This window comes from Nannospalax galili, unplaced genomic scaffold (assembly GCF_000622305.1).
Source record: "Nannospalax galili isolate Female #2095 unplaced genomic scaffold, S.galili_v1.0 scaffold730, whole genome shotgun sequence".
NCBI lineage: Eukaryota > Metazoa > Chordata > Mammalia > Rodentia > Spalacidae > Nannospalax > Nannospalax galili.
Genome location: NW_008328000.1, coordinates 198,552 through 209,050, shown reverse-complemented (window position 1 = coordinate 209,050; position 10,499 = coordinate 198,552). Strand labels below are relative to the sequence as shown.

The following is a 10,499-nucleotide window of genomic DNA, read 5'->3' as shown; positions in this document are numbered from 1 at the left end:
CCCTCAACCCAGGTGTGTCAAGTTGACACTAAAGCTATCCAGCACATTGGGTCAAATGGTAGATTCATTTGTAGTTTTTCAAGAGTTATCAACACTGCTTTCCATAGGGGTTGAACAAGTTTGCAGCCCCACCAGCAGTGGATGAGTGTTACCCTTTCCCCACATCCTCTCCAACATTTGGTATCATTTGTTCTCTTGATCTTAGCCAGTCTGACTGGGGTAAGATGAAATCTTAAAGTAGTTTTAATTTGCATTTCCCTAATTACTAGTGGTGTTGAACACCTTTTAAGATGTTTCCTAGCTGTCTTTATTTCTTCTTTTGAGAACTCTGTTCAGCTCCTTAGCCCATCTTTTAATTGGGTTACTTCCTTTATTGATTCTTTGTTTTTTGAGTTAGTTATATATTCTGAATGTAAAATCATGGAGGAAACTAGGAGCAGAAGAGTCACATCTCTAGTAAAGGCTGCATACAGCAAACACACATAGTAAAGGCTATATACAGACAACCATTAGCCATCACTGTACTGAGTGGGGAAAAATAGAATATTTCTCCTGAAAACATGTAAGACAAGGTGTCTCCTTTCACCTCTGTTATTCAGCACAATCCTTGAACTCAGAACAATAAGGCATGACTAAGTAAATAAATAGACTAAATAGGAATAACCTAACCAATGAAATGAAAGAACTCTATAATGAAAACTATAAAATGTTTAAGTTATAAAGACACTATAAGATGGAAAGACCTCCTATGTTCATGCATCAGAATTAATATTGTCTAAATGACCATGGTTAGTCAGTATAGTGGTACACACTTGTAATCCCAAAATTCAGGAGGCCTAGGTAGGAAGATCACAAGTTCAAAGCCGGTCTGGGCCACATACTAAAACCCTGACCCACCTGCCACAAAAAGCCTTATTACCAAAAGCAACCTAAAAATTCAATACAATTCTCCTCAAAATTCCAATGACATTATTTACAAAAATAAAATCCTAAAGTTTATATGAACAGACAAGAAACCCCAAATAGCCTAAGCAATCCTGAACTAAAAGAACAATGCTTGAGATATCACCACCCCTGATTTAAAGTTACACTACAGAGTCATGGTAATAAAAACAGTATGGTACTGGCATAGAAGCAGACATGTAGGTTGATGGGATAGAATAGAGAACTCACAAATAAACCACACAACTATAGTTACCTGATTCTCCATAAGATGTCCAAAACATACACTGGAGAAAAGACAGCCTCTTCAACACAAGATGCTGGGAGAGCTGGGTAGTCAGTGTGGAAAAAATAAAACCAGATCCCTGTCTCTTACCCTGTATAAAAATCAGCTCAAAATGGGTCAAAGACCTAAGGCCTAAAACCTTGAAACTGCTAGAGGAAAACAAAAGATATTGGTAAACAATGACATTCTGCATAGGACTCAGATAGCTCAGGAAACAATAGCAAGACTTGACCAGTTGGGGGAGCGCTGGAGAAGTGGCTCCTCAGTTAAGAGCACTTGCTAATCCATCATGAGGTTCTGAGTTCAGATCGTAGCACCTATGTCAGGTAGCTCACAAACCCCTGTACCTCCAGTTCCAAGGGATCTGACACCCTTTTCTGGTCTTTGCTGGCATCCAAACACATATGAGCTGAGAGAGAGAGAGAGAGAGAGAGAGAGAGAGAGAGAGAGAGAGAGAGAGAGGAGAGAAGAGAGACATACACACACAAATATAAATAATTTTTAAAAAGAATTGACGAATGGAACTGTACCAAATGAATGTTTCTGCACAACAGAAGAAACATCAGCACCAACAGGTGTCCTGTAGAACAGGAGAAAAATCTTTACCAGCTTTTCCTCCAACATAAGATTGATATCCAGAATATATAAAAAACTCAAACTACAAGCACAAAAAGAATGAAGAAGCCAATAAATACATGGCTAATCAACACGTGAAAAAATGTTCCTATCAATTAGAAAATAAGAATCAAAACTGCGTTTAGATTCCATCGCAACCCAATTATAATAGCTATCACCAAGAAAACAAAAAATAACAGATGCTGGTGAGGGATCACAGAGAATGGATTCTTTACACACCGTATGTGGGGATGTAAATTGCTGTAGTCATATAGAAATCAGTATGGAGTTCCTAAAAATACTAAAAACATAACTATCATATGATCCAGCTACACTACTCCTGGGTAGACACCAAAAGGATTCGGAGTCAGCATACTATGTTTATTGTGGCACTATTACAATAACCAAGTTATAGAACCAGCCTGTGAAATAATGGGGAAAGCAAATGTGACATATATTTACAAAGCAGTTTTACTCAGCCATAAAGAAGAATGAAATTATATAATTTCCAGGAAGATGGAGTTTATCATATTAACCAAAATAAGCCAAATTCAGTAAGACATGTACTGAATGTTTTCTCTCACATATAGACTCTAGAAGGAAAAAGACTGGGGCTATTAGAGAGAGGAAAGGAATGGGGGGAAGGGAGGATGGGAGACTAACAGCAGGGAGAACATGACCAAAGGACATTGCATGTGTGCATGAAAATGTCACAATAAAACCCATTTTGTACAATTAATGTAAGCTAATTGAAAGAAACAGAGCTGGAGGTGTGGCTCAGTGGTAGAGGGCTTGGCTAGCATGTACAAAGTTCTAACTTTGATCCTCAGCACCACAAAAAATATACAAGTAAAATTTACCATCTTGACCACTTATTAGTGTACAGTTCAATGGTATTAAATAGGGTCCCAAGTTTGTACAAGCCTCACCACCATCCTTCTTCCCATCTATAAGACAAAATTATACCCACTAGACAGCTGCCCATTTCCTGGCAATCACCATTCTACTGTCTGCCTTTATCATTTTGAGTAGAGTAAGTGCAAACCTTGTCAAATATAATGAATAGGAGGATGAAGAGGAGAAGGAGGGAAAAGTAAAATGAAAATAGGAAGTTGGGAAGTAGCTGGGCACTTGAAAGGCAGAGGCAGGTGGGTCTCTGTGAGTTCAAGGTCAGCCTGGTCTACATAGCAAGTTCCAGGCCAGATAGTGAGACCCTATTTCAAAACAATAAGAAACATCTGGGGATGGTAGTGTATGACTGTAATCCTAGAACTTGGGAGCAGAGGCAGAGGATCACTGCAAGTTGGAAGCCAGCCTTAGCTACATATCAAGTTTCAGATCAGCCAGGGCTACAGTGTGAGATCCTGTCTTAACCAACAAACCAACCAACCAACCAACCAACAAGCAGAAACTCTGTAGTTTCTAAAACAAAAGAAAAAGAGAGGGGGAAGAAGGAGAAGAAGAGGGAAGGAGGGGTAGGAGGAGACAGGAGGAGACAGGAGGAAGGGGAGGAGGAGGAGATACACAAAGCGTTGAAATACCCGCACACTTCTTTCTGAGCATCCCCTTTTGTCTTCCCTCTGGGGGTAGCTTCTTTGGACTTGAGTTCTATTTCATGAATTCTCCCTTCATCTCCATTCAGTGAGCTCTGAATTTTAATTTTTGTATTTTTTCATTTCCAGAAGTTTCATAGGAGTTCTTTAAAAACCTCAAATTTATACTGTCCAGTTGTCAAGAAAATAGAAACGTTCAAGCCTAGTCTCCCCACCCCACCCCCTTTAGGATAACAAGCCACATATTTTATGGTCTCTGGCTGATAATTCAAGTGTCTGGATTTCTTCCCATCTGTTTCTGGCTGGTTCTCATTCACGGTGTCTCTGCTCATGTTTCTTCCATCTTTGCTTGTGGGCTGAAGAAATACCTAAATGTTATTTGCAGAAATAATCAAGAGCTAGGGATGCTATTGTCACTGTCCTGGAAGCTTGGATTCCTATTTGCTGAACACATGGGTTACCCCAGACACTATAAATATGAGAACCTGTGATTTCCTGCGTTCAGAGCTTCAGCTGCCCAGATGATTCAAAGCTGGGCTGTGGTCCATCAGAGTGCTGACTTGCTCTGGCCACCCCCTTACTCTCTGGGTGCATCCCTTCTTGTTTTCAGTCAAAAGCAGGTGTGGTTGAGCGTGGTCCACACCCTTGATGGGTCTTGGACTTCTATTTGTTTCCTTAACCCAGAAAGATGGCAAAAATGACACAGAGTCCCTTCCCAGCCCATTCTGAAGGGGTGGGGTTGCCTGAACGCCTGGATCTCCCTGCTCCCCTACCTCACTCTGGGGAGTGTCACCACACTTTAGGTATTTCCTGCTTCTATGGAGATGGCATTTATGTTCCTTGTCTTCATTAGGAGGGCTGGCCCTTGCTGCATTGCTCACCATCACTGAAAGCTGGTCCACATTTAATCTAAAGTTTTGAAGAGCTTCCCTGGTCATTTTGGTTGAGTTCTGTCTGAAGGTATGGTGGGGTCTTACTCACTTTTCCCCTGTACAGATCCTGTTTCCAAGTGTGCATCCCCACTGACTACCCATGCCTCTTGAGTCAAGTGCCAAAGTTCTATACCTATAAAGATGTAATTCTGGGCTTTATCTCCTATGTAATAAACTAAAGCTTGCCCCCACTTCAGGGGTTGAACTCTTCACTCCCAGTGTGATAGTATTCAGAAGTCAGGCCTTTGAGAAGTTGTAAAGGTGGTGCCCATGAATGGACGTAGCTCCCTTATAGAAGGGGCTCCTATAGTCCTCTTGTGCTCCCTGCACTCTGTGAGGATACCAGCAGATGCCAGTCTGTGAACCAAGAGGACCCTGAGAGTGGTGCTGGCCTCTGATCAGATACCTAGCCTCAAGACTGCAAACCTGTCTGTTCACAAGCCATCCAGCCTATGAAATTTTGTTTTCAGTCTGAACTGATGAAGACAATTCCATATGTCTTTTTACCCCTCTCTTTTCATCCTTTAATTTGTCGTCCTAGGCTATTCCTGATATTTAATTAGCATAGCCTTATTCTTGGATTGTTAGCCTTCTGTAGAATTTATAACATTTTGGGTTGTCTTTGTTGTTTGTTTGGTTGGTTGGGGTTTTGTTATTGGTCTTTTTTGATATAATGGAATAGTATTTGATCTTTTTTGTTGCTTTATTTTTATTTTATGTGTATGCATGTATTGCATGCATGTAAGTAAGTGCACCCGAGGACAGAAGATGTTGGATCCCCTGGAACTGGAGTTATGGATGGTTGTTAGCCCCCATGTGGATGCTGGGATTCGAACCCAGGTTCTTAAGAGCAAGAACAGCCAGTGCTCTTAACCACTAAGCCATCTCTCCAGCCCCTTGTTATTGTTCTTTTGACCGCATCTTGAATAACTTAGACTGGTCTCTGAAACTCCATACACGTTTGAGTCTGGCTTTGAACTCCTAATCCTCCTGCTTCCATGTCCCAACTGCTAAGGTTGAGGTATATATCACAAGCCTGGCTTAAAGTATTTGCTTTTAAATGTTTTTTGTTTTACTATTAACTTTTAAATTTATTATCATTGTGTCCATCTTTCTGTATACATGGCATATATGTTGAGATCAGAGAACAAATTTGTGGAGTTGGTTCTTTCTACCTTTATGTGGGTTCTAGAGTTTGAACTCATATCACAGGTTTGTGCAGTAAGTCCTTTTATTGACCAAGCCATCTCACCAGCCTGCTTTGTTTTTAATTTTGCTGAGATGCTGGGAACTGTACCTAGGGTCAGGAGCATGCTGGGCAAGCACTCTACACTGAACTGTGTTCTCAGTTAGAAACTGTATTTATAACTTTTAAAACTAGTTTTTAGGGTGCATTAAAAAACCTAGTCAGGCTTTTGATTGGAATTGCAGTGACTCTACAGTCCAACTAGAAATGTATGTATTTGTGATATATGCACAGGATATCTGACTTTGACATTGCTCAGAAAGTTTTATGAATTTTCTCATCCTTTACGACCTAGCCCTATGGAATCCTCTCCTTACAGTAACAAGATTGTATGCACTTATCAGTTTGCAGGGGGGGTACACTTTACTGTATATAAACAACTTAATTTTTTAATATTTAATTTTTATTTTATGTGAGTGTATTGCCTGCATGGATGTGAGTGCACCTGTGCCTTGCAATGCCGCCGAGGTCAGAAAAGGGCGTAGGATTCCCCTTGGAACTGGAGTTAAGGACGGTTTGTAGCCGCCATGTGGGTGCTGGGAATCGAACCTGAGTCCTCTGCAAGAGCAGTCAGTGCGCTTAACCGCTGAGCCATCTTGCCAGCCCCACAACTTAATTTTCAAAAGAAGGTTTTGATAGCGGCTGGTGCACGTGTAAGCAGCAATAATTTGACAGACCTGAGTCTGCCACAGGGGAAAAAGTAAGTAAAAAACCGAGCGCCCTGGAGTTTGCGACACAGAATTCTCAGACAGAACCAGTATGTCCGGGTCTGACCATGGAGCCGGTGGACGTCAAGAGTCCTGGCTGGACGCAGTCAGTTGCTGGGTGCTGTCACCTACTGGGGCTACCATCAGGTATCCAGGGCCAGGCACCGTGGCCTGTCCAGGTCGGGCATCCTGACCTTCGGCAGCCTCCGCCTCGGGCTCAGGCGCCCTCCGACCCGGCCGGATTGGCTCACAGTCACCTGCTGGGGGCGCCACCAACGCATTCCGGGCCCAGGCGTGGTCACGTGTTCAGGTCGCGCCCTCACACCCGGGCGCTGTCGCGTTTCCTGGTCTGCCGCCCTCGCCTGCTGTGGGTGCTCCTCCGGCATCATGGCCGCCCCCACTTCCGGTCTGGGCGTACTGCCACCCTCAGCCCTGGGATTCCTGCTACTTCTGCCCCTGCTGGGGACCCGCGCCTGGGTCACATCAGCCGTCCACTGGCGCCCTAAAAGCCAGGGGATCCCCGGGAGCAGTGACGTGGGTAGGCCTCGATCCCCGGGCCTGCCCTGCGCAGTGCCCCGCCCCTCCCTCGCCACCACCCCACCGGTGCCCCACGCATGGCCCCCTCCCCCGTGCGTCCTGCCCGTCCGGGCGTGTGGCCTTGCGTCCAGCGTTTGTCCTTCTCCACAGCCTGTGGCCAGCGTGTTTTGCAAGGCAAGATCATGGGTGGAAAGCCAGCTCCTTATGGGAAGTGGCCCTGGCAGGTCAGCGTGCATTATGCCGGCTTGCATGTCTGTGGCGGTTCCATCCTCAACGCCTACTGGGTCCTGTCGGCAGCACACTGCTTTAGCCGGTGAGGAGTGCGGCGGGGAGACACAGGGAAGACAGAGGCCTGCACCGTGAATCAATGGCTTGAACTGTTGCATCCACTGTCTCAGCCTTGTCCCCACATACCCAACTCCATCTGCCATGGCTGATTGCCTCACTCCCCTGTCCCAAGGCTCCAAGGTGGTGCCAGTGGACCAGCATGGATTTATTCACCCAGGCTGACCAGACCAGAAGCTAGGTGCATGGCCTGTCCCCTTGGGCATGGCCCGCCACTGTAGGCAGGCCACATCCCCACCTAAGAAGCTGGTCTGCATTTACAGGGCCCTGCCCACTTCAATTTACCTTCATCCTGCAAAGTCCTCTATGCTACACTGTGCCCCACCCCCAGCCCACAGGACCCCTTTCAGGGAACACAGAGCTTTCCCCATGCCACCGCCCTACCTCTGGATCCTTAGCCAGTCAGGCCCACAGCTGCCTGGTGCACAGGGGCAGAGACAGAGACAGATGGAGAGGAAAGAGAGAGAGAGACAGAGAGGAGAGAGAGACAGAGAGGAGAGAGACAGAGGAGAGACAGACAGGAGAGAGAGGAGAGGGAGAGAGAGAGACAGAGGAGAGAGAGAGAGAGAGAGAGAGAGAGAGAGAGAGAGAGAGAGAGCCCAAGTGCATGGCTATCTGGCTCCCATTGACTGGACACAGGTTCCTGATGGTCCCCAAGTTTCCATGGGTCCAAGTCCTCCTCAAGACCTGACAGCCAGATAAGTCTGCACTGGACTGTAGGCAGGACCAGACTTTTCAGCTTGGCAGAGCTTGTCTGTGGATTGACAGTACAAGTGGTTTCAGGCAGTGCATCTCGGTTCTGGCTGGCAGGGACAAGAGCATTGAAACATTTGACATGTATGTGGGCATCATCAACCTAGACACAGCCACCAGTCACACCCAGTGGTTTGAGGTGAACAAGGTGATCCGGCACCCCACCTACAAAATGCACCATCCCGTTGGAGGAGACGTGGCGCTGGTGCAGTTGAAGAGCCCCATCACGTTTTCTGACTTTGTGCTTCCAGTATGCCTGCCACCTTCTAACCTGAGCCTTGACAATCTTTCTTGCTGGGCTACTGGATGGGGACTGGTCTCACAGCAAGGTATGAACAAAGTGAGATCTCATGGAAGTAAAGCATAGAATGGGGCTGGGGTTCCCTGTCATCTGGGCAGGAGGCTAGGAGAGCAATTTAAGCCAAAAGATGCAAACTTGAGGGAGTAATCCATTGGAAACGTTAGATATACAAACAGCTATCAGAGATGAAAATTTTATTTATGGAATTATGGCAGACTGAGCACGGCTAAAGGGAGAACAAATGAAGACAGGCCAGTAGAAATTATCCATTCTGAAAAAAAAATGTCAAAAATGACCACCCCCACCCCAGGTGTGGGGGCCAGGCCTCTCCTGTGAGTGTACAGGGCTCCTTCGGCTGGAGAGCTCTTGCATGTGGGCAGGGCTCCTCTTAGGGTGGGAGTCCTTCCAGGTTTGTCTTACATTGACCAAGAACCCAAGAATACCCCTTGCCCCTGTCCACCAGGCTCTAGGACCTCACTGGCCACAGTCAGGAGCCTCATCTGGCAGTTCCTCTCCCCACAGGTCATACCTTGAAACATCTACAGGAAGTCCAGTTGCCTCTGGTCCCCAAGCTCCTGTGTCAGCTGCTCTATGGACAAACATCTGACATCCTGCCAGACATGCTGTGTGCTGGGGACATAAAAAATGTGAGGAACGTGTGTGAGGTATGTGTCCACTGTATGGATCAGAGTTGGGGTTCTGGGTGTAGGTAAGGCATGGCAGAGGTGGCTGTACCCACATGCATGACTGTGTGTGATCACCTCATACTTGGATAAGGCCTCAGCGCTGATTCTCTGGGCCCTGCTGTGTGAGGGAGAGGCTGTGTTGAGTGGGATCCATTAGCCCCCTACCCTGAAACTCAGAGGCATACCTGACTTGTAGACCAAAGAAAGTCCCTCTTCCTTTACAGGGTGACTCTGGGGGCCCGCTGGTATGCGAGCTGAACAAGACCTGGCTGCAGATTGGAATAGTGAGCTGGGGCCGTGGATGTGCCAAGCCTCTGTACCCTGGGGTGTATGCCCGTGTCTCCCATTTCTCTAATTGGATCCATTATAACCTGGAAACCATACCCCCCCCTCCTAAGCTACACCCTTCCCTCTCTCCATCCCTGAGAGCCACCCTTAGCATACTTGTGACCATGCTGATGCTGACTGGCCTATTAGTGTTGTGAGGACTGAGACACCCCTCTGTCTTGAGCTCCCTCCTGTCTTACGCCCTGTTCCTGTACCTTGCAGCACCCCACCCTGCCCCCAATGTACTTTGTGCAGTGAAGCCAGGACACTTGTCCCAGACACTAGGTCTATAAGGGGATGAGCAGAAGAAGAAGAAGTGGGGAGGGTCAGAGATGGACCAGGAGGGAGATTTGGGGGACAAGGGGGAGAGCCTAGGTTTTGGGCTGCACACATATGAGTCTCAGTGAGATTATTAAATGTTTGTAAAGCAAGCATCTCAGAACTCCTGCACTGGCATCCCACTCCAGTCTTGTTACAGGTTCCTTGCCCTGTGCAGTGGATATGTGCCCACCCATAGAAGGTAGGTAACTCGGACTGGCAGACAGGTGCCCACTATGGAAAAGGAGAGGCCCAGAGCAAACACTAACTTGGGTGGGTCTGTGGGCAAAGTCCAAGTTGGGGGAGAGGTCAGGGATTCAGTTTAAACTTGTTGGAAAAGATTTTTGAAGTCATGGAAACATCCAACATGAGAAAGTCGAAAACAGGAGCTGAGGCTAGACAGGTACAACGAAAGTATCAGAGGATGTGTATAGAAATGAATGAGCAGAAGGCCCCAAAGCACAAGAGTCTGACATCCACAGGGTCTGTGCCCTCCGTTTCTACCAGCCTCAAATAGAAAATATTCCCCCCAGTTTCCACCTCTCTGGAACATACATGGACTTACCGTTCTTGTTGTTGCCCCTCTAAACAATACGGTGTAACTGACACATCGCTCCCACTGTGTGTGGCAGTCTGTAATGCCAGCACTGGGATTGCTGAGGCACAAGGGTCACAAGCTTGAGGCTAGCTTAGGCTACATGAAGAGAACCTGTCTAAAAATTATGTGGGAGGAAGTGTGTAGGTTCTACACACTTGTTTTTTTTTTTTTAAATAAGGGTCTAAGCACTGCAAAATACACAAAAAGAAATGAAATAGAAAAAAATGTAAGAAATCATAAAAGATATTACATAATTCAATGTAAAAGATGTAATGAAAAAGCCAGGAATTATGAAACCCTAATGAGGGGCTGGTGAGATGGCTCCATGGGCAAAGGCACTTGCCTCCAAACCT

The 10,499-nt window shown here is 46.2% G+C and overlaps 1 protein-coding gene across 1 annotated transcript; it reads left to right on the top strand.

Annotated features, from left to right (window-relative positions):
• The first annotated feature begins 6,664 nt into the window (after positions 1–6,664).
• Prss38 (serine protease 38) lies at positions 6,665–9,590 on the top strand. Its single transcript, XM_008839435.3, has 5 exons — positions 6,665–6,819; positions 6,969–7,131; positions 7,974–8,245; positions 8,740–8,882; positions 9,128–9,590. The coding sequence occupies exons 1-5, from the start codon at positions 6,669–6,671 to the stop codon at positions 9,386–9,388; spliced, it is 990 nt and encodes a 329-aa protein (XP_008837657.1). The 5' UTR covers positions 6,665–6,668; the 3' UTR covers positions 9,389–9,590.
• The last annotated feature ends 909 nt before the right edge of the window (positions 9,591–10,499 follow it).